The sequence below is a fragment of the Ambystoma mexicanum genome, chromosome 2q (genome assembly GCF_040938575.1).
Source record: "Ambystoma mexicanum isolate Mex_15411 chromosome 2q, UKY_AmexF1_1, whole genome shotgun sequence".
Lineage (NCBI taxonomy): Eukaryota > Metazoa > Chordata > Amphibia > Caudata > Ambystomatidae > Ambystoma > Ambystoma mexicanum.
Window position 1 is genome coordinate 598,986,212 of NC_090924.1, and position 27,542 is coordinate 599,013,753.

Genomic DNA, 27,542 nt, shown 5'->3' on the forward strand with positions numbered 1-27,542 from the left:
AGTCTTCCGGCAGTGGGCAAGTCTTTGTCGCGAAAATACCGTCCAGCCAGTAGCGACCCCTGCTACTTGTCTAGGCACCCCACCCCGGAGAGTTTGGTGGTGCAGGTGGCTACGGCCCCGTCAAAGCAGGCGTCGTATCCTGCCACCCCCCCGGATAGGGCCGACAAACGTTTTGACGGCTGGGCGAAGAAAGTGTTTTCTTCGTGGGGTCTGGCGCTTCAGTCGGCCAACTCCATATGTGCCTTGTCTCGTTTCACACACACTGGGTTCGCTCCTGATGTGCAGTCCCGGCTCCTCAACATGCCTTTTGACGGTGAACACCTTTTTGGCAGCAAGGCTGACGAGAGCCTTGAGAGGTTGCAGACCTTCAAAGCTGCAGCAAAATCGTTGGGCGCTGCAGTTCGCCAACCTCCGCCTTTTCGTCCTAGGGGACAGCAATGGAGAGGAGGTTCCTTTCGCTATTACTCGTCCTTCAGTAAAGCGAGAGGAGCTAGCAGTCAAAGAGGCCATCGTAAGAGTGCCAGAGGTGGAAACAAAGGTACTCGAGGTGCCAAGGTCGCTCGGGCAGTTGCCTCTTTGCCCTCCGGCAACGCCGCAGCCGCTACCATTCAGTCATGAGGCCAGGTCCCATGGTTCGCCGGTTGGGGGAAGGCTGGGGCAGCATCTTGTAGAGTGGCAAGCCATTACTTCGGATGTATGGGTTCTGGAGATCATAACCCACGGCTACTGTCTTCCTTTTCAGCAGAGGCCTCACGACAATTCACCAGGGAACCTCTTTGAAGAGTCCAGATCCGCTCCTTACGCAGGAAATTCAAGCCCTGCTGGAGAAAGGCGCCATAGAACTGGTGCCTGTAGCAGAGAGGAACAAGGGATGGTATTCCCCTTATTTTTTGATTTCGAAGAAAGTCTGGGGATTGAGACCCATCATGGACTTGCACGGTTTGAACAAGCTCCTCAGGAAGGACAAGTTCAAGATGGTGACTCTTTCTCAAGTCCTCCAGGCCCTTCAACTTCAGGACTGGTTGGTGTCTCTCGACCTCAAGGATGCTTACTTCCATGTGCCGATCCATCCCAAGCACAAGAAGTACCTGAGGTTCGCGGTTGGCGACTCGCACTTTCAGTTTTGGGTCCTGCCGAACGGATTGACCTCTGCCCCGAGGGTTTTCACCAAGCTCATGGTGGTGGTGGCAGCGCATCTCAGGAAAGGGGGGATTTGCGTCTACCCCTACCTGGACGATTGGTTGATCAGGGGGAGCTCACCCGAGCAAGTCCTGGATCATCTGTCCGTCACCTGCCACTCCCTTCACAGGCTGGACTTCTCCCTCAATTTAAAGAAGTCCCATTTGACACCAACGCAGCGGCTCCAGTACATCGGAGCAGTGCTCGACACGTCCCCGGGGCAGTGTTTTCCTCCTCAGGTGAGGGCTCTTCACATTCAGCAGATGGTGCACAAGTTTCAGCTTGCCCAGACTCTCCCAGCGTCCGAATTCTTGAGACTGCTCGGCCTCATGGCATCCTGCATTCTGGTGCCAGAGGCTGGTCTGCGGATGAGATCTTTGCAGTGGGCACTCAAGCTCCAGTGGTCTGTCCTCCGCAAGGCTGTCGGACCCTGTTCAGGTGCTGCCCTCGGTAGCCCGGGACCTTCTGTGGTGGGCCGTCGAGGGCAATCTGATGAAGGGGGCCCCATTTTGGCTGTCCTGGCCAGAGGTGATGGGGAGCTCATGCCAACGAGTTGACAGTCAGCGGTCGTTGGTCTCCGTCGGAGTCCAGACTCCATATCAATCTGTTGGAGCTGAGGGCCGTCAGGCTAGCCCTGAAGGCTTTTCTGCCGACTGTGTGCGGAAAGAGTGTCCTGATTCTAACGGACAACACGGTGGCCATGCACTACCTCAACAAAAAGGGGGGGCAGGGTCACTTCCGCTGTGCAGGGAGGCGATGCAGCTCGAGTTCTGGGTCATCCAGCAGGAAGTTTCTATCTCGGCGGTTCATCTGGCCAGAGACGACAACGAGACGGCGGACCCTCTGAGCAGGCAGAGCACGATCTCTCACGAGTGGGAGCTGGCTCAGGAGATTCTCCTGGAGATCTTCTCCCTTTGGGGGACCCCTCAAGTGGATCTCTTCGCCTCCAGTGTCAACCAGAAGTGCGAAAGGTTTTGCTTGCGGGAATTTCCTCCAAAAGGAGCCTTAGGAGACGCGTTCGTGGTGGAGTTGTCATTCCCACTGCTGTACGCGTTTCCTCCAGTCCCCGTTATCCCACAAGTGCTGCGGAGGTTACGGAGGTTCGGTTCCCGGATGATCCTCATTGCTCCGGCGTGGGCCCGGAGGATGTGGTACCCGGACCTTCTAGACTTGTCCATCTGCCCTCCACGTCGTCTTCCCTACCGAGACGATCTGCTCTCACGGGAGGGGGGGTCAGGTTCTCCATCCAGAGGTCAGATCCCTCAATCTTCACGCTTGGCTTCTGAAAGGTTGAGGTATAAGGTTTGGGACCTCCCTGAAGACGTGATGGAGGTGTTGCTCTCGGCCAGGCGGCCGGCACCTAAGTCTCTGTACCGTTGCCGTTGGAGAAAGTTCTGCGACTGGTGCAGAGTTCAGAATGTGGATCCTTTTGAATGTGACATTCCCATGGTTCTGTCTTTTTTGCTTTCTTTGGCCCACAGGGGCTCACAAGTGGGGACCATTAAAGGTTACCTGGCGGCGCTGTCCATATTTAAGCGCTCGTCTGAAGAGTCTTCCTATTTCAAAATTCCTTTAATTTCGCAGTTTCTGAAAGGGCTCACTAATGTGTTCCCTCCGTCACCTTTTCTGGTGCCAGGTTGGGATTTGAACCTTGTTCTTAAGTTTCTTATGGGTGCTCCGTTTGAGCCTTTACATTTTTGCCCCTTGAGGCTGTTAACTCTGAAAACTGTGTTTTTGGTTGCGGTTACTTCCGCTCGCAGAGTGAGTGAGTTACAGGCACTTTCAGTTAAGCCACCCTTCACTGTGTTTCACAAGGACAGGTTGTCCTTAGAGTTCGTCCTTCTTTTCTTCTGAAGGTGGTTTCGGAATTTCATTTGAGCCAGAAGGTTGTTCTTCCGACGTTCTATGCACCTCCACATCCTGGTAAGGAAGAGGAGAGGCTCCATAGGCTTGATCCTCGGAGAGCGTTGAGCTTTTATATTTCGCGCATGTCCCGGGTCAGAGTGGACGATCAACTTTTCATTGGTTACGCTGGTAAGCGTTTGGGACAAGCTGTGACGAAACAGACTGTCTCGTTGGATTATTTTAGCTATCTCCGAGTGTTACCGCTTGGCGGGTAAGGACCCTCTGGCTGGCTTGCGGGCCCATTCTACCAGAGGAGTGGCTGCGTCTACTGCCCTGCAGAGGGGAGTTCCTATTCGTCACATCTGTGATGCAGCCACCTGGGCTTCAGTACATACTTTTGTACGTCACTATTCCCTTGATTCCATCAGAGGGCAAGATCTGGCCTTTGGCAAGGCAGTTCTCTATTCCGCAATTTGATTGGGCATGCTAAATTTGTATTCTAAATTCTTTCCCACCTCCTTGCTTGGTACTGCTTTGGGAGTCTGTCATAGATATGGAATACGTCAGAGGACCCAATCCCCTCGAAGAACAAGTTACTTTCTTACCTGGTAACGTTCTTTCGATGGGATGGTCCGACGACGTATTCCATATCGCTCCCTCCCTGCCTTCCCAGCTGCAGAATTTCTTTTGCGATTGCAGCTTGCGTTCCGCAAGGCCTTGTGTGTCTGACTGGCAGAAAACTGGTGGCACACGTTCTGGGAAAAACTATAACTGAGGCTATGGGCGTCGTGCATCCTACTTATCACATCGGGTGACGTCGGTCTTCGGAGGTCCTCGGGGACGGCGCATCGACGTCATCGACGCAGGATGCAGACGCCAAAGATTTTCCGAAGCAGCACAGCTGTGGACATTACCTGTCATAGATATGGAATACGTCGTCGGACCATCCCATCGAAATAACGTTACCAGGTAATAAAGTAACTTGTTCTTCTGAGGATATGCAGGTTGGGCATGCAGTGCTTCAACGCCTGTTCCAGTAAGGTAAGCCCCACAGCTTCCGGGGTTTGTCTGTTTACTCATGCGTTTATGGTATATTGACTGAAGGTATTCTGGTATGGTCGCTTATGTTGTCTTTCCTTTGAGTCCTGTTTGCCTGTCATGCCCCGCCAGGTATTCTTACTGCTATGTAATCTATTCAAAGCATGTGAATCAATGAAAGATCCAATGCTGGAGAAGGGAGTCATTTTTTACCTGTAACTCTATTTCTCCAGCGTTGGTATCTTTCATGGATTCACATGCGCGCTCCAGCCTCCCCCTTCAGGAAAACGTCCTCTTGTAGTGCCCATGAGGTTTGGAGAGGTTAAAATCTGAAGGGAAGCCACGGGTGCGGGCTATATATTGGACAGCCCATTGGTGGTGCCTAAAGCACCCATAAAGACGTTGATAGGATACTCAAGGTGTCAAGTTTTTCCAAAGGAAAACCACTATATTAAAGTTACTGAGGTTTCCCAACCTTGACGACGGGAAATATTCTCTGCTTGTGAATCCATGAAAGATACCAACGCTGGAGAAATGGAGTTACAGGTAAGAAACTCCTCCCTTCTTAAAAGTCTTGTAAATAGGTTTTTGTGTATGGACTGGGACCTACATCCTACATCCTGTTACCTGCCTTCCCTATGATTTTTCAGGGAGAAGGCTTCTTTCAAGTTGCATCCTAAATTTCTGCCAAAGGTGGTTTCTGAATTTCATGTGTCACTGAGCACATGAATTTCATGTGTCACTGAGCATTGATTTGGCAATTTTCTATCCGCCTCCATATCCTTCTAAGGATGAGGAAAGGTTACACAGACTGGGCCTTAAGAGAGCTTCTATGTGGCTAGGGCGGCAGAATTTAGGTGTGATGACCAACTCTTGGTGGATTTCTCTGTCCAGGGAGGGTTTGGCTGTGTCCAAATAGACAATCTCTCGCTGGATAATTCTCTGCATTGCAGATAGTTATCGGAGAGCAGGAAAAGATCTGCCACCATTCATCCGATAACATTCTACCAGGGGTGTGGCAGCATCATCTGCTTTTGCAAAAGGATGTCCTGGTGAAGGAGATGTGTTTCGGACAGCAACGTGGTTGTCGCTCCACGCATTCACTGAACATTACTGTTTAGATGTGGCCCATGGTTATGACGCTCGATTCGGCAGAGCAGTGTTGCAGAGCTTCCTCACCTGAGGGCTTTCATCTTGCCTCTGCACTTTGTACTGCTTTGAGAGTCTATCTGATGAGCAATATGCAGGAGAATGCAATCCATTGAAGGAGATATTACTTACCAGTAATGTTCTTTGTATGGATTCTTCTCCGGCAGATTCCTCATCGCTCTCAAATCCTGCCCCGCTGTGAAAGTATCCTTCTGTCCTTATATGGTAGTTTCCTTCTAATGGGACGAGGTTAGGACGATTAGGCGTTATGCACGATTTGGTACAATGTTGTCTTAGTACTATCAGCGAATTGCTGTCAGTGCGGTTCTTTCCCAAGACACCACACACAGATGCCATGCGGTTCGGTTGCAGTCCTGACAACGTTTGAGCCCCTAAGCCTTAGGGCCTGACATTTCATTGAATATTCATCGAATTGAACCTTTCTCTAATGAGTGTTCCAAAAAGCAGCATGCTGAGCGAGCCGAAAAAAAGAACTGAGGTACAGTGGCATAGTAACATAAGGTATATACAACTGTCGTCACGTCTGGTGTCGAGTAGTGGCAGGGTCGAGTCAAGAGGAGTGGCGGTAGTCGTACTACGGCTCCTGACAAAAAGGTTTCCGAGCAGCTGATGCTGGAAGGGATATCTATCTGATGCAGAATCTGCAGGAGACGAAAGAACATTACTGGTAAGTAATTTCTCCTTTTAAACTTGATAATGTGTACTTGCAATTCTGTATAACCTTGTCATTTTGTTTTCATAGTAAACCTTGGAGGTCTTTTACTACAAGCTCTCCTGGAGTATTGGCCGAGAACACACATCAGTCCAGTGGATGAAGAAGACACTGAAGTCAATCATGGTTAGTAAACATTGCTATTTATATGTAGAGATACATACAGATGACTTGGTCCCTTTAAAGTAATGTTAGAATAGCAATTCTGCTCGGTGATGTACAACGATCAGCCCATGTTCAATTCTGAATTTAAGGAATCCACATCGTGAAGATATTTTTATGACAAATCAGAATGCTTTGTACATGTTATTAGCTGAAATAATGTTTTCATAGCAGGCAAGAACGCCCTTAATGTAAAATATGCATATAGCTATCTGGGTGCCATGTTAAAGTATCAAAATGATACATTTTATAGGCTCAGACTGTTTTTATGCATGCTTTTCCTAATTTATCAATGCACAAAGGGATACCGATTGAAGTGCACAGGGCTTTGAAAAAACATTTCCCCAAAAAATGTGTAGTCAAATCTAAATATTCTTGTACTGCAATAACAATTCGAGCAACCACTGTCATAAATGCTTTGCCGCCGTTTTTCCCATTGTTAAATCAATCCCAGCTTTTGTTAAGAGTAAACCTAATAAATCCATGAAGCGTAAAAGCAGTGTGCACAACATATTACAGCTAAAGCTATTCCTAGTAAAGTCCTGGAGTTGTCCCCTGTATGAAATTATGTTTTTCCAATTTGCCCTGCCTCACTTGACCTCTGCTCCTACTGAAAGGAGTTCATATGCTAAACATCATGTTTACAAGGGATTGCACCTGCCACAGTCCATCGTGAGTCAGTCCCAGAGATGCTCTGTTGCTGCATCGATGAACATGTTATTTAGATGGTGCGTATTAAAATGCCTGAGTCACATTATCACAGACCACTGCGATAAACCTGACTATATTCTCCCACCTACTCCTTTGGGATCTTCCATTCAGGTGGCTAGGGAAAGGCCATTGGTTTTGGACCCCGACCCTGGGGGGTGGACAAGCGAGGGAGGATCACCTGAGTGGAGGGTCACAAGGGATTGGGAGGAGGATACCCAAGGGCGAAACATGGTATTCCCCCATTCCCAATAATACCCCAACCTACACTCCCTCTGCCTTCATGGGGTATTTTCAATCTCGCCCCATTTCCCCCTCATTTCTCAGCAAATACTGAGACGAGGAGGATGCAACTAGGATCAGTGTATATTACCCAGAGACACAACATTTGGAAAGTAAGGGCAACCTACTATAGAAAGAACACAAGTTGTCCCACTAATAGTCAGGTAGGGTCAGGCATTTGATAATGACCCCTCACACCTGACTCCACTTGACTGTTCAACTATAAAAGGTGTGGTTTTTCACAGAGGGGAGCGTGAGCTGGGGATGTTGTTCGGATCAGAGAGGCCAAGGAGCAATGAGCAGCAGAACCTGAAGCCTGGAGAACGGCGTGCCGAAATGCTGGTCCAGTGTTTGTGAGGAGCTGCAGCATGGCTAGGGAGCCTTGCCTCCACAGACCCAGAGAGAGGCAGCCTGCATCGGTGTCCGACGAAATGCTTGTTCCCTTGGTACTGGTGCCTGTCCCAAGGGTATCTGAGGGGCAGGTGGTGAGGCCCTGACCTCAACCCTGTGTATCTAGAGGAACCGCTCATCAACTCAATGCTGCCTGGTGAGTTTCATGTCAGTGAGAGAGAAACTCAGGAGCGTGCAGTTGATTGGAGCAGAGCGGGAGAAAGACAGTTTGTAAAGCGACACAGCACGGAAAAGAGAGAGATGGGGGTTATAAAGCGGCATGGAGCGGAAAGCGAGAGGAAGCTTAAAGCCATTCAAGGAAAGCAGAGACAAGAAAAAGGTGCTAGCGGTGCTGAAGGAAAGTAGACATTAAATGTGTGTAAAGGTGTGCAGGCACAGAAAGAAAACTGGCAGGCGCAAGTGTGCACGTTAAAGAAAGGAAAGTGTGGAAAGTGTGCAGGAGGCACAATACAGATAGAACAAAGCAAAGGAAGGTGCAAGTGTGCATGAGAAAGTAAAAGAAACGAAGGAAAGCAAGAAAGGGGTTTAGGAAGCACCTGAAGGTGAGAGGTTAAAAGGAAAGTGCAAAGAATAAAGCAAAGGGTTACAGATCAGAGTGGTCACATCTAGGAGAAGCAAAGAACCTGGTGGTTTTGAAAGTCTCAGATTGTACCCCACACGTGACATGTGTATGAAAGAACTGAATATAAAAGGGAAGGTATATCCTGACAAACTGAATTTGCGTTTTAATCCAAGAGGGGCCTAAGCTTGGCTAAGGGAAACCCTGAGAGGCCTAACAAAGTGGAATACCCATTATTTTGTGACACTGAACGAAGAGAACCCCAAGGAGCTTGGAAAGGAACTGTGTATATTTCTTTTGATTGTGTTTTGGAACTTGGAAGAGCTGAAGCTTTAGGAAGGGAATCCAAAGGAATTTAAGACATTTGAAAGTGCAAGATTGCAACAAGAACTATGGAGAATGTTAGGCAGAAACCTGTGCAGTTCCCTTAGGGAACACTGCAAAAGATTTAAGACTACAGGTGTTGGCAGTAAACCCACTTGGTAGCAGTCTGTACCACCCAGATTTACCTGGTAGCTGTGGCTGAGGAGTCAGACTTCTCTCAAGAAGAGTTAGACAGTATGCAAAGTATACACAATAGGCACTCGGACACAATAATACAAGCAAACACTGACTAGAGCTTTGGTATCAAAGTATATAATTATTTATTTAAAAACACACGGTTTGAAACACTCCAGCACTCTTGTTGTAAAATATTCTAAACACAGTTACTATTGTAACATATGCACCCCTTTTCCCTTATCAGATAACTCACAGTAAAACACCACTTATTTTCATCCAGAGGTGAGTGCTTAACTAGATGGCACTCCAATAAGTTTGTGAGAAAGGGAGGGAAAAAGACAGAATATGCAAAGGTACACCACTCTAGGATTCACGAACACTGTTAGCAAGGCAGAAGAGCAAAAAGTCACTTGTGAGCCAAAGTCCAAAGGCTGGGCCCACTCTTAGAGAGAGCAGAGCACAAATGCACCCAAGGTCACACAGTTACACTAGGCTTTGAAAGTCTTGCAGAGGGTTCAAAAAGAGTTTAGAGAGGCTTAGGAAAGTTTAGCCAGGGTGTCCCAGGCTAACCCAGGTTCGAAAGCCGGGGGCTAAATCTACCCCGTACAGTCGGTAGCAAGGGAAGCCAGGCGGGACATGGTACCTTAAGTGGGAAGGATCCTCCAGCGGTGGCAGTTGTTCCTGGTAGTGGGAGCAAGTTGCGTCGTCCAGGGGAAGAGAAGATCTTGACTTGGAGGAAAGATGAAGATCGTTGCACTACCAGGGAAGAAACCAGCCGTGGAGTTTTCCGGTTAAAGGTGGTACCTTTGTTTCGCGGTCGTGGTAAAACGTGGTATCCCGGTTGCCGGGGTGCTTGGCACAGGCAAGGTGGCCACGAGGTACGTCGGGAAGGCGAAAAGACGGTGAAACTGGTTATCCCCACCAGTCAAAGGAAGAAGACTCTCCGGCGGGAGATCTCCTCTGTCGTTGGGAAAAGTGGTGAGACGGTCCAGCAGGGCTCCACCGGTGGTGGTGTCGTGGCAGGTCGGCTCAGCTTCTCCCTCGTCGGATTCTTATGTCCTGTGGCGACTTCTGAAGTTCCAGTCCCCAAAGCCCTGCTTTTATGCAGAAAACCCCCATTCACTCAGTCTAGCTGTCACTCAACATGCTAAGTGGTGAGCCGGCCGGCTCACCACTTGGGCCAATCAGGACAGAGTGCGACTTGAGTTGCCTAGGCAACTCAGTCCAGGGTGCCTTCATCCCCCTCCACCCCTCCTAAGTACCCCAGACAGAGTGGCACCACTTTGGAGGGCTTCTGTGGAGAAGCCTGCCAAAAAGTGGAACAAAGGGCTCGACTTGGGTTGGAGTCACAGAAGAGAACACAAACGCCATTTTAGAATCAAGTTTTGGCAAAAAATAGCAACCGGAGAATTAATATTAATTAAATAAACCGGCGGTATGTTCGAGGCTACCGTAAATAATTAATTAAATATAGTAGCCTAAAACAATGGGAAATCCCATAGGAAAATATTCGCGGTTGAATATAAAAAGTAGTATCCACTGCCACCAGCCAAAACTCGATCAGGGGGGACGGAGACGTGCCCCCTCGACTAACGGACCCTGGGGCAGTTGAATTGCCCCAGCCAGTACGTCCACAATATGATGGTTTGTACTGGTTCTGTTCAGAATTTAAGACTAGTAAAGTCAATGGTGACTTTACATGCCCTGAGAGACAGTAGTCGGTCCCAGGGTATGGAGTCTATACTGGGGGGTCACTATGACACCCCTGTGTTACTGCACTGAGGGAGCTGTGTAACGCACATCACAAAAACACATGAAGCCCTATGGAGTAAAAGACCCCATAGCCCATTAAACACATCTAGATTCAAAGAAACACACTCAAATCATGCCCAAGAGTGAGGGTAAAAGAGTCTCACTCTTGGCAGGAGAAAAAAAATAAACCCCAAAAATCCAGCAAAGCTGCTGGGGGACTCACTAGGTTAGGAAATTCAGCCTAAACAGAGAATTCTCCCTAACAGAGAAGGTCTGATGAACAGCCCTTTGTTTATTGAACTCATTTTTATGAAGCTGACCAGCCCACACCTGGTGTGAAAGTCACCTGAAACCAACCTTGGTTTCCTATTTTCTGTTGAACTGCTATTTTTCCTTTTTGAAGTCTTCCTAGCACATTGTTGTAAAGAGTGAGGGCAAGCATAGATTTAGACACAGATAGATTGTTTTTAACTCTTATACATTGATGGCCCTTAGAAACATCAGTTAAGGGAACCATCCCTTTAGAGTTAGAGCCAGCTAGGCATTACACCAACCCAGCAACCTTATTAAATAAAGGTTTTGAAACCAACATATTTTGAGTCTATATCTCTCTTTATACCATGCCTGTCTCAAATCGCCTGCAAAGCAAAGGGTTGTCCTTGAAGGTCATATTTAAGGGTTATACAAAAATGCCTCTATATGATGAATCGGTCTCCGAAAACAGATCCCTGATTTTATTGGGGGATTTCATAGAGGGAATCGCATTTGATTTGGATATTGCTTTTTCAAAGGAGGAAGTTCTTATGCCTAAAGATATAAGAGCGAACGGTAGCAAATTTAATCTTTTGGGTTCATTGTTAATAATTTGGTTAAATGTTTTCTTTTTAACTTCTTTAATTGTCAATGTAGTAATTTAGAACATTGAAGGATCACAAAATTCCTAACGTGCATGTGTATCCAGATCCCACAAGCACTATTGCTAATTTGCCTTTCTGAAAGTCGCCTGCTTACTAAGAGTCACATTCCAAAGGTGTTCAAATGTGTGAAAATAACTATTTGGGAAGCTACACTAAAGCAGTAATGCAGTTTAAGTGCTGTTTTTGCAAGTTAAACTATTCTCTGTGGTCTTGTTTATGATCTGTACATTTATCACTTCTGCAAGGACCACACAGGATAATGGCCATCAACTCAGAGAAGGCCTTTGACTCTGTCCAATGGTATTTCATGTGGGCGGTGATGGGCAAAGTAGGGTTTGGATCTAGATACATGTCATGGGTCAAGCTACTTTATACCAACCCAATGGCTAAAGTTAGGATAAATGGAAACGCATCAGGAACTTCCCTCTTCGGAGAGGCACCCGTCAAGGGTGCCCGCTCTCTGCACTGCTGTTCCTGCTCGCAACCGAGGCATTGGTGGAAAAAATAAGATTGGATCAGACGCTCGGGGGGCTTCAAATGGCTTGGGGGAGGAGAAGACTTTATTTTGCTATACGTCGATAATGTTTTGATCTACTTTGCTTCAACACTTTGATTGGTGGGAACAACCAGTCTCAACCCCTGCTCGTGGATCCACATATTGGAAACCTTTGAAAGTGTCATTGGACCACCCGGTGGACTAACCGGCACCCTTTTGGGCTACCATGCTGCAGCCGTCACCATTCTGAGTAGAGCCTTGGGACTCGCAGGATCTTCAGCTTATGCCATAAGTCGCCTGTAATCGCATTTCAGCCTTCTGACGACATGGGAAGTTTAGCTGGCGCTGCCTCAGTGTTCACCGCTGGAAAATCTCCTGTCGCTGCATGACTGTGATGACCTCCACTGGAACCATCCTTCTGCAATCCTGGAGGGTCTGTACCTCCCGAGGTCTGCATCTTTTCTCCATTTGGGGTTTTTCTTCAAGATGTTGGCTGGAATTGTCAGGTGAGAACCACAGCCAGCTCCCAACACAAAAAGTGACCTCTGCACCTGCGACCCCTCGGCTCCGCTCACCCAAACCAATGGCAGAAGATTGGAACCCCAGCGCATTCTGGAAGACCTACAGTGTCACCTGAAAGAATCTGAGTCAGGTGGGTAAGTGAACATACCTGTTTCTGTCCTCTCCCCTGTCTTCCATAGGGTAATATTGGGTGGAGAGCCCTTGTTAAAACTCCCTCTGGCCTGGCCTGGTCTTTGGTCATCGAACCTGGGTCAATGATCCTGTCCTAAAACGTACCTTTGTAACAGGGTAGAGTGGGGTAATTGCCTTATTTGGAATAAATACTTAAATCACTTTATGGACCTTTTTCAAGCACAACCACAGCCCACTACATCAGTTCTGAAATACCTTCCCTGGAGAAACCTTAGGGCTGGATTTATAAGACAGAGGCAACTGTAACTGCCTATCTTGCATTTAATTACTTACCCGTTGACTACTAGTAATTGATATTATCACTAAAGGTGACTGTATATCTGTATATATATATACATATACTCTGAGGCTTGTGGAATCTGCTTAGATCACATGCTGTGCATAGGCCGACATCTAGTGGAAGCTGCAGAGTATTAGTTTGTTTTTCGAAACTCAAAAAGGGACGTCGAACCAGGCGTGCCAGTAATACTATCCCATCCTATCCATACTATCCTATCTCATGCGTGTAGGACCCTCAGATTGTTTTTTTCCGCCATACTAGTCGGACGCATGTTGTGGAGTTCCTTCGGCACTTAACGGTAATTGTTAACTATAAACGGCTAATACTTCCCCTGTCACTTCTACCGTACGCCTAACATCGACGCAAGTGAAGATCGAGGAAGTCAGCCGTCGACGACTGCCACAACGGACTTCGGGATTTGGAAGGCCTCTGGCCTCGGCCCTGTACAGTAGGGAGAGTGGGGGGGTGGTCATACAGGCTTCTTTCCCACCTTTTCGTACATATACCCGTCCGCTGCCATTTTGTAACATATGGAGAGTACTCCATTCAAATTCTCCCCAAAGTGTAACAGGAAGTTTCCCTGGGTGGACAAGCACAATACGTGCAATCTGTGTCTCCCACGAGACCATCCTGAGGCTACCTTTCGAGCGTGTAAGCTCTTCAAGCCAAAAACCCTTAAAGACCACTCGACTAAACGCTGGGCCCACTACGCCAGGCAACTAGAGGCCATGGAAGTGGAGGGGACATTCAGCGATGGCAGCAACGCCGATGAATCGGACGGCGAGGGCAAAGGGGTGTCTTTGGACACCCGCACACAGGCCACCCACCCCAAAGGACTGGCCGGCGGCCACGTTGTGAGGACAACACCCGGCGGCAAAAACGCTACACATGCTACCCCCATTAAGCACATCAGCCCCTGCCGGGACTCGACACGCGTGTCGAGCGATCGGCACCGGAAGACACCAAGAGAGCGGTCCAACGAACAATTGTCCTCTGGGTGTTCGCCGCATGACAAAGGCCAACTGTTTCCGGTTGATAAAGGTGTTGCACTATCAATAGTCCCTGAGGCCCAATCGTCAGATGACGATTCCTATCTCTACCTTCCACAGGCACGACGCGAGGTGTCTGACTGTACACCCGAGGTTTGACGTCCTTCGAATCGTCAAATCCCTTGGAGGCCCCTAAAAACACCGGCAAACACTCCTCAAGTCATGGGAAAGGGGATAAACAACAAAGAAATCTTCTGAACACCATGTTCATAAAGAGAAGCAGAAAGCCCCGAAATCATCAGGGAAGTCCAAGGGGTCAGAGCCTACCACTAAGGGTAAACTCATTCCTCCCACTACTGAGGATATGGATACTGGTGAGGAATCGGTACCTGTGGTTATTCCTAGCTCTAAACAATGGAGCTCAGTAGACATTGATAGGGTCATGAGAAGGATGTCACTAATGGCTGACATTTATGAGAAGGACCCTAATTACTTTCATAGTTACACCAACACCCCTCCTACCACTGCTCTTTAGGGGTCCAAGGCAACACCCGAGTCCTCTCAGCCCCCTGCTAAGAAACTCCGCTCTGATGCCCCGGTTCAGGGCTTGGTCACAGACTCCTTTGTGGTTGAACCTTACCACCCTGATTCTTATTGTGAGGAAACAGAACCTCAATTGGTTGATGACCAGGTGGATGTCTCTTATTATGGGGGTGATGACGATCAGGGGGAAGAGGAAGAGGAGGATGAGGGTGAGGCCTACAACATTGATTCCCCTATTCCTAAGGACCCCCCCCAGTACATGACTCGCCCATGGATAACCAACCCCTACTCAATGAGGTACTGGCTAAGGCAGCTGCCCATTTTCATATCGACACACAATGTGTCCAAGAAGACATGGATTTTGCTGAGGAAATCCTAGGAGACAGGAAAGCCATTACTCAAGCTATCCCTCTGTTAAAATCCATCCAGCGTAGAATTGATCCCTCGCTGCAAACCCCAAATCTCACTCGAGCGGTTAATCCGCAAGTCGAGAAACTGTTCCGTGCCGCACCCTCCGATCCACTGTACATTAGGGGCCAATTAAAACCTGATTCCCTTGTCGTAACAACCACCAGAAAGAGGGCAGGTACACTGCTTGCTTCTTCAGAAGAAACTCCTGATAAGGAGAGTAACAAATATATGCTCTGGGTAGAAAGGTTGCCTCAACTTCAGCCTATCAGGCACAAATTGCCAACAGTGCCACGCTTTTGGCAAGCTACAATTGCCATCAGTGGGAGGAGGCATCCGCTTTGGTATCCTCCGCACCCAAACCCTTGAAGAGCCAGTCGGCTTGAGTGGCAGCAGATGGTAGGTCTGCATCAGGCTGCATGCTAAAAACAAACTTTGATGCAGCAGATAATGCTGGGAGGTTAATCGCGGAAGGCACTGTCATAAAACGTCACGCTTGGCTAAGGCAGTCAGGGTTCAAACCTGAAACCGAAGCAACCCTTATAGATATGCCTGTGAAGCCGAATGTACTATTCGGCAAGGCAGTAGAGGAAGCTTTAAAGACGGCAAAGGATGAGTATGAGACCCTAAAATCTCTTGGCCAACTCGCCAATAAACCCTCTGTACAGACGGTTAACAACAATTTTCTCCGTTTTTGGGGCCAAAGTTCCCAAAAGGGTTCAAACTATTACCAGAATCAGGGAACCTCATGGGGTAACAATCAGTTCCAATCCTCACAGGGCTACCCCAGAGGACAATGCAGGGGTCGCGCTAGGGGTAGAGGCGGCCCTGCCCGAGATGATACGCCACCCAACAAGCAGTGACGTTCCGCTTCCGGTCCCCTCTCATTCGTCCCCAGTAGGGGGGCGCATTTCCACCTTCACCCACGCATGGGAGGGGATCACTTCGGACAGATGGGTGCCGTCCACAGTGTCTGGAGGATACTGCATAGAGTTGCTAGGGCGCCCCCACGACCATCCTCCTTGACAGAAAGTCCACTAGCTGCAACATCAGAAGATCTTCCTCGAGGAGATCGCCGTTCTGCTAGCAAAGGACGACATAGAAGTCGTTCTGGTGAACCAGGTAAACGGGGGTATTTATTCAACCTATTTCCTTGTGCCAAAAAAAGATCTGACAATGCGCCCAGTATTAGATTTGCGCCCTCGGCTCCAAAGGTATTCACCAATGTACTGGCGGAGATGGTGGCGCAACTATGCAGGGAGGCAATCCCAGTGTACCCTTACCTGGACGACTGGCTCATCACAGGGGAGTCCCCCCCCCCCCCCCGAATTTGTAGAGTAAACGTACAAAGAACTATCGACCTCCTTTTCCAATTAGGTTTCTCATTCAACGAGAAAGTCAAGCCTGGTGCCCAGCACCTCAAAACAGTTCTTAAGAGCTGTCCTAAATACCCAAGAGGGGTTAGCCTTCCCATCAGAGGAAAGAATTCGAAATTTGTTGCTGAAAATTCCTCAGTATCAGGCCGGTCACCAGATAAGGGTGCGCAAAGCTATGCTTTTGCTAGGCATGATGGCATCTTGCATTTAGCTAGTTCCCCACGTGCGCCTGCGTATGCGACCAATGCAGGAATGGTTGGCGAAACAGTGGTCTCAGGCAAGTGGTCAGTGGGACAATCTAGTGGTCGTTTCACCAACACTAGTTCAGAGTCTTCGCTGGTGGACAAGAGAGAATCTTACGAAAGGAAAACCCTTGTACGATCCAGAGATACAGGCCGTTGTCACAACAGACACCTCCCTGGCAGGGTGGGGGAGCTCACTACCTTCACCATACAGCTCAGGGTCTCTGGTCTCACACAGTGGCTCAGAACCACATCAATCTGCTAGAACTTCTGGCAGTTTTCAGAGCGCTTGGGGCATTCGAACCCCTCCTGTCCAACCAGTCAGTGCAGATCCTAAAAGACTGCAATGTTTTACTTAAACAAACAAGGGGGCACTCATTCTCCCAATCTGTCCAAGCTTGCCCAGAAAATTTGGAAATGGACACTCGATTTACCTGTCATCCCAACATGTTCCGGGGAACTCAACTCGCTAGCAGACGCTCTGAGCAGAGATCCTCTCCCAGAGGAACACGAGTGGTGTCTACACAAAGAGGTCGTAGGAGACCTCTTCTCTCAGTGGGGTTTCCCCACTATAGACCTATTCGCCACTAGCGAAAACAGGCAATGCCCAGACTTCGCATCCAGGTTCCCCCAGCCAGGCTCCAAGGGGAACGCCCTATGGATGAATTGGTCAGGGATATTTGCCTACGCTTTTCCACCAACCCCTCTGATGAGGAAAGTGGTGAACAAGATCCACAGAGAACCGATGATGCTCATTCTGGTTGCTACTATGTGGGCGAGACAACCATGGTATCCACACCTATGCAAACTGGCAGTGTGCGACCCCATCAAACTTCCGTGCCGGTACAACCTACTCTCCCAGCACAAGGGGTTAACGGTGCATCCTCAGCCCAACTCGATGAACTTGGCGGCATGGCTCCTGAAGTCATAGAGTTCGGACATCTCAATTTACCTCAGAGATGTATGGATATCTTGAAAGAGTCAAGAAAACCGAACACGAGGCACTGTTACTGTGATAAATGGAAACAATTTGTTATTTGGTGCCAAAATAAACAAATCAACCCCGTTGATTGTACTGCTTCTAATGTGGTCACCTATATGCTCCACCTACTGGATGCAGGGTTAGTATTTAACTCACTAAAAGTACACCTGGCAGCGTTATCAGCCTACACCACTTCCCATAACAAGGTGTCATGGTGGAAGGTGCCAGTTGTTAAAGCATTTATGGAATGGGTATAGAGACTCCACCCTCCAATTTCTAACCCACCACCAGGTTGGGACCTTAATGTGGTACTTGCTAAGCTCATGGGACCACCCTTTGAGCCCATGCACAAGTCTAGTCTCAAACACATAACTTACAAAACGGCCTTCTACGTAGACAAGACCAGACCGCTAAGGAGAACAGATCAGCTGTTCGTCCCCATAGCGCCAGGCAGAGAAGGAGATTGCGTCTCTAAAAATGCCATCTCTAAGTGGATAGTCAGATGTATCCAACTGTGCTATTCCCTTTCAGAAAAAACACTGCCTTTTACGCTAGGGGCCCACTTTACAAGAGGTACTGGAGCCACTCTGGCTTTCATTGCAAATGTCCCATTAGACACTATTTGCATAGCAGCTACATGGAGCTCTATTCACACCTTTACTCAGCACTACTGCTTTGACACTCATTCCAAAGACAGATACACAAGTGGGACAAGCGGTTCTAAGACATTTGTTCGCTCATGATCCTTCTCTCATCCCACCTCCTTCTTCTAACACTGCTCGCTAATCTATGCACAGCATGTGATCTAAGCAGATTCCACAAGCCTCAGAAGGGATACATTACTCACGTAATCGTATTTCTGATGCCTGTATCTGCTTAGATTCACATGCGCCCGCCCTTCCTCCCCTCTGCGAGAAGGCGCATGGATGGTTGTAGTCTTATCTATCTTATCTGCTTGGATACTCTGTACTTGTGCTACTCCTCATGCTACCTCATGACAGAAAAAATACAATCTGAGGGTCCTACATGCGTGAGGGATCATGGGTACAGGGGACGTCACACTAGGGATAGTATTACTGGCACGCCCTTTATATATATATATATATATATCCTTTGTTTTATTAGTTTTGTTCGAGAAAGTTATTTTATAGCCAAATAGTATTATGTAGTCAATGACTATTTGGTAATTATTCTGTGATTCCTACTAAGTCCACACTGAACTTTTCTATGCATCTGCAGACAGCTTGTATTTTTGATAACTGATCTATTGTTAACTGTGCCTTTTTTTTAGACATGTGATTTCTGATTTCTTGGGTTTGGGAGAAATTGTGAGTTTGTAGGGTTTAAGGCAGATCGTGGAGTAGGGTATTTTATAGTAGGAAAGGGTATACTGGAATTTTGTGTGGTCTGAACCTTAGAAACCTTTCTGAAGTTATGTACATTCCTCCTTGGAATAGTGTTGTGGTGGGGGTTTGCTTGGTTGTTGGCATTGGTTGGTTTCCCTAGTTCTTATGGGATAGGTTGCTTTGAGGGTTGAGAGTTAGTGGGTGTTTCATACTGTCCTTGAGTAATTGGATACATTTGAGTAATCAACCATCAAGTTCAACTAAGGTCCAGTTTTTAGCCTGGAAAATAATTGTTCCATTATTGTATGTGTTTATAAGTTTGCCTTTTGTGGCGGGATGGTTGTGTCCCAGCATAGTCCTGCATTTATAAGGGTTTCTGAAAATAAATTGAAGAGTTTGGTCCATCTGCCTAAGATGCAGGTGATTTGTAAATGTGAGAATGGCAGTGCACCATTGTTTGTTTTTATAGCCCCAGTAGCAGTCAGTGTAAATGGTGTCTAGATTATTAAGAAAGATGTTTTTTTTTAAAAAAATTGCGTCCATTTATAGAGGTAATTTCAGGTGGAAAATATGTGATTTCAGTTCTGTAGGGTATTAGTGACTTTCCATTTCAATTATTTGGTTTGTTGGGGGTTGGGGGGGGGTGTGTGCCAGCCATAATAAACAGCCTTATCAGTCACATTAAGTTTACAAAAGCAGACCAAATGCGATTAGATACACCCACAGCAATACATTACCTTAGAGCCAAATTTTCTTTTTAAAGAAAATTCTGGTCAGACGCAGATTAAATATACCACCAATAAAACATACACTTTTTTTGAAGGCAGGTCAGGTGTGTTATGGATGTACAGAAAATAATACATGGCCTAGGTACCAGATTACATTTATTTAGATTCAAATGCATAAAACATATGCATATGGTATGAAACATACCAGGCATAATGCCAGCCAGGAGCATTTTGAACTCCCCAAAATTAAAAGAACATAGATTTAATTGCAGAGCTCTTGCTTATGGTTTTCAGAACTCGCACCAGAATTTGAAACCAAGGTACTGGAATGGTATGGAAAGGTGAAATTATGGAGGTGATTAGCCGAACTGAGCAAGGTTTTATAGATTTCACGGCTTAGACCGTAGAGTGCATTTCTTTATGGTACAGCATATATTGTTCTTGCTTACCTGTTTGGTGCAGAGCCATCTTAAGCACTTTTGGAGCCCGGGGCATGGTCGTCTTTACCCCTGCCAGCAACCAAACCAAATGAATTAAGAAATTCAGAATGTGATCGCGCCCCTCCTCACGATCACAACCCAAAGCCTAATATGCTGCATCACGGCAATCACAATAAGCATGGGTACTCCCTTTCAGTCCCATTACCCTCTTCATTCTTGCGGTTATCAGAATGATAAACAAGTAGCATTTCAAGGGAAATATTAGCAGTCCACAAAGGAAGGGTCCTGGTGTTCTAGCATACATACAGGACACTTCATCAATAGCAGTCAAGAGGAAGGTACACTGGCCATAGTATAAATGCAGAACACTGATCATATGAAAAAGGTGCGCATGATCCACAATAGACAGACTACTCAGGTTAGCTGCCTCATAGAATGCAAAAGTGCTCACGCATGGATACAGGATACCAAATGGAAACAAGGAGAAATCTCCACATTTCATAGCCTGCATAGTGGATGAAGATTAGAAGCTACCAGGAAGGGGTATACACGCATTTTGTCGACCACTTTTTCATCGTGGGACTTTTCATCGCCAACCCTTTGATCGCCAACATTTTTTTTTTTTTTAAATTTTTTAGGGGGGGTGTTTGTGCGGGTTGGGGTATGATTATTTAAGTAATGGGGGGGTTAGGGGCGCGCAGCCCCCCCATAAATAAATAAAATGTTAAAAAAAAATGTTGGGGATGAAAGGGTCGGCGATGAAAAGTCCCACGATGAAAAAGTGGTCGACGAAATAACGTAGAACCCAGGAAGGTATCCGTTTCCTGAATAAGATTAGAAGAGGGACATGCTGTTCAAGTAGTGTTGCCATTAGAGAGCAAAGGAACAAGTAGCTGTGCTGTGCAATATATCAATACTCACTATCATAGAAGAAGCAACACTGAAGCCCGTGAAACCATGAATGAGGCTTTTTTGAAGGTCACACCCTGAGAACGAAATCACTCTGAAGGGTTGAGACTTCTGAAAGGTTAAGGGACTGGCAATTTTGACAAATTAGGCAATACAAGACTAAGTGAGATGCTCAAGATCGCACAATGGTTGGAGGTTTTGCTGGGATTTGCTCCCACTCTGACATTTCTGCACTTTAACACATTATTTTCCAGTTCTAACCATGAACTAAAATAATCCCATTTTATAGAACAGACTTGGAAAAGTAAACACAAATAACAACCCAACATGACAATTGTCAAAAGCAAAATGTTATAGCAGCGTGGTATGCAAAATTGGAATTATTCTAGCTTCATTGTCTCAAGGGAAGTATACAAGTAGCAAGTAGCATACTAATTGATGATCTTATAAGATTTTATAATCTGACTTGTTCTAAAAAGCAAACAGTGTTTTATGTCAAATGAGCAGACATTAAAATATGCTTGCCACAGGCCATCCGATGTCTGTTCTGCTTTCTTCTGTCTAGAACCCCTTCCACTCAAATGGCCTACATAAAAAGAAAGATCCGGTAATGGGCTAAACAATGCCACCAACATGTGAGAAGGCAAATCTTTTCACAGAAGACAGCACATTAATGTCAGTGATAGGATGATTTTTCCAGGATCACTGGCAAAGCAAAGCCAGGATACAAGCATGAACACTTTGGTTCCACAATCTTGAATTTGAGTACCTAATCACCTCTACAGACTTATGCTTTATGCTCATCATTGTAGGTGGCTGGATGCAATTCCCCATCCAAACAAACCAATTTCTAGACCGTCACCACATTGATGATGGGTTTGTTTTTATAGCAACCGCTATCTGGTGCAGGTATATTGCTGATAATAGGGCCTGTTGCGCTACAAAACAAAGTACGTATACATGCAGGTTTATCATTTTCAGGCATAGGAAAGGCTGAGTCGACCTTGATGGAATTTGGTATTGTAATCTTGCATATGAACACAGATCTCTGCAATAAGGACTTAACACACTGAGCTAGCTAATGATCCATTGCAGCACTTACATTTAGCAATATGCATTTCCACTTTGCTATTGCACATGATCAATATAATTCCCACAGAAAGGTGGAAATGCTACAGGAATTGTCGCAGTTAATGCACAAACTATGTATACCACAGTGAACACAGAAAACATTACAGGATGAATTGATCAGAGCAGAATGCACTTGTCAATAACAGACAACCAGTTTAGGGCCTACGCAGCACGCCATAAAACATCCCGGTGTGTGGGCTATTTAAGTTGGTTGAACAATGGGAACAGACTTCTTTAGCTCAGGCAGTTTTGTGGGGCCCCCCCTCCAATGTGGGGAGCCTTTTGCCCTCCCATGAAGTTGTCTTTGGTCTGCTGAAAGCAATATAGTTGTGGCAAACCTACGTTTGTTTATTTTGTCAGGTTGGTGCTTCGACAAATACACCAAATTTATTGTCAAAGCTTCAGGACATCTCCAAGAATGCAATGTGAGTCTTCCTTCTCCGTCGTCATGGTCTGCTTTGGTATTAAGATTTGTAAGGGTGCAGAGGGACACTTGGGTGGCATATTTGGGACTATAGTATTATTAGTAAAGTAAAATGAGAGAAAACCTATCTTTCCCTATTCCGAAGAGGGGTTTCCCTGTCTCAACTGAAGATCTCAGGTGACTGTCAGGATGTCTGTTAAAGTGTCGACCGTCCTGTGCCTAGAAAACCCTACTTCTGGCCCTTACACTGTTAACTAATAAATAAAGCAGCCCTGTGCTGATCCCAGGCAAATGCCTCCCTTCTCCTGGGTTATGGTCAAAGTTCCACACAATGTTTCCTTGTTGGCCCGGGAGAATGCCTCCCTTCTTCTGGAGTGTGGTTTCAATCTCAAATTAGCCCGGGGGATTAACACCCTTTCTCATGCTTGTCCACGTTACCAGGAGAATGACTCGCTTCTCCTGATAGTTATGATAAAATCTTTTACAACCAGGGGGAATGACTCATTGGGTTTCACACACCCAACTCTGGGTGTTGAGGGTCTGCAACCCTGGGTTCTTTCTTCTTCTTTGGTTTGGGCCACTTGTTTCATTTTCCTGCCAAGTACTGCCACAAGGAAGAGGAATTGTATCATTCTCTTGGGGTTGAGTCCTCGACCCTTGTCTTGCTTCTTCTTTGATTTGGCCCACTTGGTTCACTTCCCTGCCAAGTGGTCCCACGAGAAAGATGACTCGTATCACTCACTTGGGTTGGGTCTTCAACCCCGTTTTGTCTCCCTCTCTCCATGTCCCCTTGGCTGCCTCGCATGCCAAATACTGATACGAGGAAGATAGGCCTGCTCGTAACCTCGGTACAGGATTTGTGCCTCCTGCACCTTCCGACCTCTACCGGTCCCTGTGTCTCTGCTGTTCCCTTGTCTTCACCCGGGATGTATGGCCGGTTCTTCTTGGGGTCCTTCTCCTGCTTGGAGTGCTATGCAGGCTTCTCTGCGTCTGTTCCTTCCCTTTGCGTACCTCCTATCTGGCCCTTGGAGTCGCTGTCTGCCAGCCTCCCGCTCTCGGCTCTGTCCTGGCCTTTTCCACCTCTCCTTCGTGCTTCCCGGCCTTCACGGTCGCTCGTCCTGGTTGGCTGCATCTCCCGACAGGCAGTCCTTTGGTCTTTATCGCGTAAGTGGGACCACGCCTTTGGAAGTTCCTTCTTAGAATTGTTCTTCATTGTTCATGTGCCTCACCTCGTCCCAGTACTTGGATTACCTATGTTCCTGATGTTGGAAGTTCTTCATCCCAGTTCGTTCCAGGACCTTGAGGTAGTCTACTTTACAACAGCACATAGGCCTACACTCTACAAAGAGATTAGCATAGGAAGGAGAGGCTACAGTGTGTGAAGGTGTGATGTTCCTATAAGGGCTACACCTTAGATGGTTGTCCTTCTCCCTAGAGGCAGCGGGGGGAGGGGGTCCCTCCCCATGAGAGCTTCCCTCATTATACCTCCCCCCAGGGGAACATCGGGTAGAGGCCTCCCCTCCCTGGCCTCATGGAAAAGGGCACCCCCTCGGGGAGAGATGAAGACATGTAGTGAATCGTCACATATTGTTTTCCATAATAGAGCAAAAACTCCTCTTCTTTCTTTCTTAGCCAGTTTGGTTCCTGAATTAGAATTGACTTTCTTCTTTTTTCTTCTTTATTGGATGCTGTGGTACATTGACTGCATCTCCCAGAATTCCATATCTGAGTAGCATGGAGTACCAGAAGTAAGGCTCGGACACAAGTGTGGCATGTTTTTGGGAATAGACTTGTATTGCTCACAAAAGGTTGGGAAAATGGCCCCTGTATCCCTAAATCTAAGAGGGTTTCCCTGATTCAAAAAAACTAATGAAAACAGTCAGGATGTCCAAAAGTAAAATTCTGTCCCAGTCACGTCCCCAAAAGATATTTTTGTCCCTCACTCTATAAACTAACAAAATGGTGCTCGGATGATCTCACTCTAAAGCAAATAGTGTTCATCAAGCAAAACATAAATGTTCTCAGCAAGTCGGTCTTCCAAAAAGATTCAAAAACAATGTTAAAGAAATAATGTTCCAGTATTGGGGGGCTGCTCCTTTCCCCTAGACTTCAAAAGGGACACTTGTTTTTTCAGTCTCTTCTTATAAAACACACACTGCTCTTGATATGTATGATTCGTTATTTATAACGCGCTTAATACCCAGAGGTTTCTAAGCGTGGACCCAGGGATCGAAACCCGTGTTGCTCCATGTCGTCTTGCTTCCAAGGCGAGCACATTGCCCCTGAGCTATCCTCCCGAGACTTGCCTCTGAGCTATCTCTCCATCAAATAATACTACAACATGGTTCTTATTCTCAGGGTTTCAAACCCTTTTGGTTCCGGCTTTTTGTTTTCGGTGCGAATCCCAGACTTGTAATATTTGAGGAATCTTGGTGTACTCTCCTGCCAAGACCCAGTTGGTTCTTGGATTATCCTTCTTTCTCGTGTAGGGTTCCAGACCCTGTTATTTCTGATTATCTTTGGGGTCTCAGACCCTTTTATCCTTATTCTCTCTTTTGGGTGCGGGTACCAGACTCTCAATACAACTTTGGGCTTGTTTGGTTTACTCTCCTGCGAAACGCAGCGTTCCTTCTTTTCAAACTTGCTTTCAAGCGCAGTCCCCGACTCCCTTATGTGCTCTACTTCAGTTGGGTGTCAGTCCCAGACTCGCAATCGCTGTCCACAATAGCCTGGTTCACTCTCCTGCCAAGCTAACGTTTGTTTTATCTTGCGCTTACTTGTCATGCATTAGTTTGTCATATAACCATTATTTCTTGGAGTAACTACTCCCCTGTTTTTCTGTATTTCTCTGTGTATTAGACCAAAATGTTCCCTGACCCTAATTCTGTTCTGTTCTGTGCTTTTCTTGGCTTCCCTGGACCTCCTCTTTGTTCCCATCAGCCCGCGTACCTTCGTTCAAGGTTTGCGTCCTCTGGGCTGTGAGATTCTGTCCTGAGGCTCCGGTAGCCCACGCACTTGTTTTGGCTTTGTTTTCTTATTCACAGCGTTCCTTGGCTTTCTTGCAGTCGGCCCTCGCCTCGGCGTTGATGTGGACATGGTAAAACGCTCTTGCGTCTTTTCGGTAAGGGAGCTTCAGAGTAGCTGCTTCCAGGCTACGTTTGTTCTATTTCCCCGGAATACTGCGTTTTCTCTCTGTGTGGGTCTTGCATCTCTGTGCTCTGCTCTCCAGCTTGCAGCTTTGTTTCTCCAATACCAATAAATGTGAGGTACTCCACAAACTTCAATTGTAGGCATATAGATAAGTGGCGAATCAAAGACAACACAAAAATTAAATCTCATTGGCCATTTTAATACTCATTTGTATGTCAATATACACATTTCCACATTAAAATATGTATTTGTGCTTTAACAAAATAAATTACATATGTTCAAATACAGATAATAAAAATTGAAAAAATAACCGAAATGACCACCAACAAAATAAAATGTTTTCAAATATTCATAGCAAAATACGTACTCTTTCATTCACATACATACATTCAACCAGTCCCACAACAAGTCCAAACACATCTCCTAAATACATAAAACTGTGGTGTCAAAGAAGGGCAATCACGGTTTCAAAAACAACCCAAATCGTGACCATTGTACGAGAACTTCAGAAATATATAAATAAGGAGACCCTTAATCATGAAACAAGCTGCAATTCGCTGGCAGAAATTAATTTAAATTTGCTTGATGTAGTGCAACCAAATGCCTAGTAACTTCTTAACAAGCTTGTTTGACAAAGCAAAGCTGCCACATTTTGGCTACCAATTAATGCTGGATCTTCTTATAACATAACCTGATTGTAGGGTGGCTTACTCAAGTTTCGGCTGTGCTGGCTCAATCTATTCTGATGAGCCCAGCCTTCTTCAGGGCCAAAGATTCTTCCTGTGTGGTAGGTGAACTACCTATATCCGAAAATAAATGGAATGGTGGTAAAGAAAAGCCACTTGATAGGTCCCTCCACTTCACTGCAAATATATGAATACGGAGGGAATTTTTTGAAAGTACCTGTTAAAATTGGAAAACACTCCAAAGGTGGTCAAATACATGGGACAACCCTTGTGATGCCTGTAGCAGACCAGATACTTTGGGGGGGCCAGAGACGAACAGGAAGCCTCCTATATTCAACAAGCAATATAATAACATAGAATGTGTACATTAGGAGCAGGAAAGATACCGTGCCTTATAACTACCTCCAGCAACTGTTGAAGTAGCCAATTTACACTTGGTCCTAAAAGTGAGCACGAGGTCATCTAAGTAAAAATACCAATACAGAGGTCGAGTGTTACAAGGGTGTTACTCACCTCTCAGAAGGTGTTTATGGTGCCACGGTGTGCGTACGACGGCACAGTTGCTCACTCACTATCCTTAGGTGGTCTTCTATTCTAGATGGTCCACAGTGCTTTCAAGGCCCGAAAGCCGGAAACTAAAGGGGCAAAGGAAATCGGACCAGACTTGGCCTGTATCAGTCACTGTCAGTAATGGCAGTCGCCTGCCTACCCAGTAAGCCATCTGTTAATTGGCTACGGTTTCCTATACAACACCTATGTAATTAAAACAGTGTGAGCGAATGGTCGAGCAATATAAACAGTGAAGACTTATCTCCCATTGTCCAGTTCACGCAGATGCCACATTTGTGTAGAATGTTCCTGTTTTGACAAAAAAAAATCAGCTGGGGTGGTCCAAAGGTGACCAACTTAATTCAATGTGGAAAACCTGACGATTGAATGAAGAGCATATTTAATGACGATATGCCAAGGATAGGGGACCTCTGGGAATTTAGTGACTGTGGCTAAAACGTAGCGAGTGAATAAAAAGTCAGGCAAGTGTGAATCTAGTCCATTTGGTTAGCACAGCAACCTACTGCCCCTCACAGAGTGACCGGGTCGCAGGACTCTGAGCCCGGCGTGCTATTTAGCAGCCACATCATGCTGCACACTTGAATCACGGCAGCGAGTCATGCCGAAGGATGTGCGGGAATTGCATAGTTTGATCGCATACTAGCAGCTTTCTATTAGGCGTCCGTCATACGGGAGGCTAAACAGCAAGTGATGGGGTTGCTAGAGTCGGAATTCCGAAATTGGTACACTCCTACTTTAAAGTGCTGTTTTGGAGAAGTAAACAAACAACTCAATTGAGTTTAAAGTGCGGGGGAGGAACTGAGATCCTGGCACAAGACCTCCACAATTAACAAAAAAGAAAGGAGAAGATTCAAGCTTTGAATCCTCCCGTCCCCTGCACACTATATAGTGT

General features: G+C 46.5%; 1 protein-coding gene across 1 annotated transcript in view; it reads left to right on the plus strand.

The window, feature by feature from the left end:
* Positions 1–27,542, plus strand: part of WDR48 (WD repeat domain 48) — a 1,182,842-nt gene that overhangs the window by 828,366 nt on the left and 326,934 nt on the right. The window contains exon 14 of the mRNA XM_069647743.1: positions 5,975–6,070. Within this exon, the coding sequence (XP_069503844.1) occupies positions 5,975–6,070 (96 nt within the window). The remainder of the gene's footprint in view (positions 1–5,974; positions 6,071–27,542) is intronic.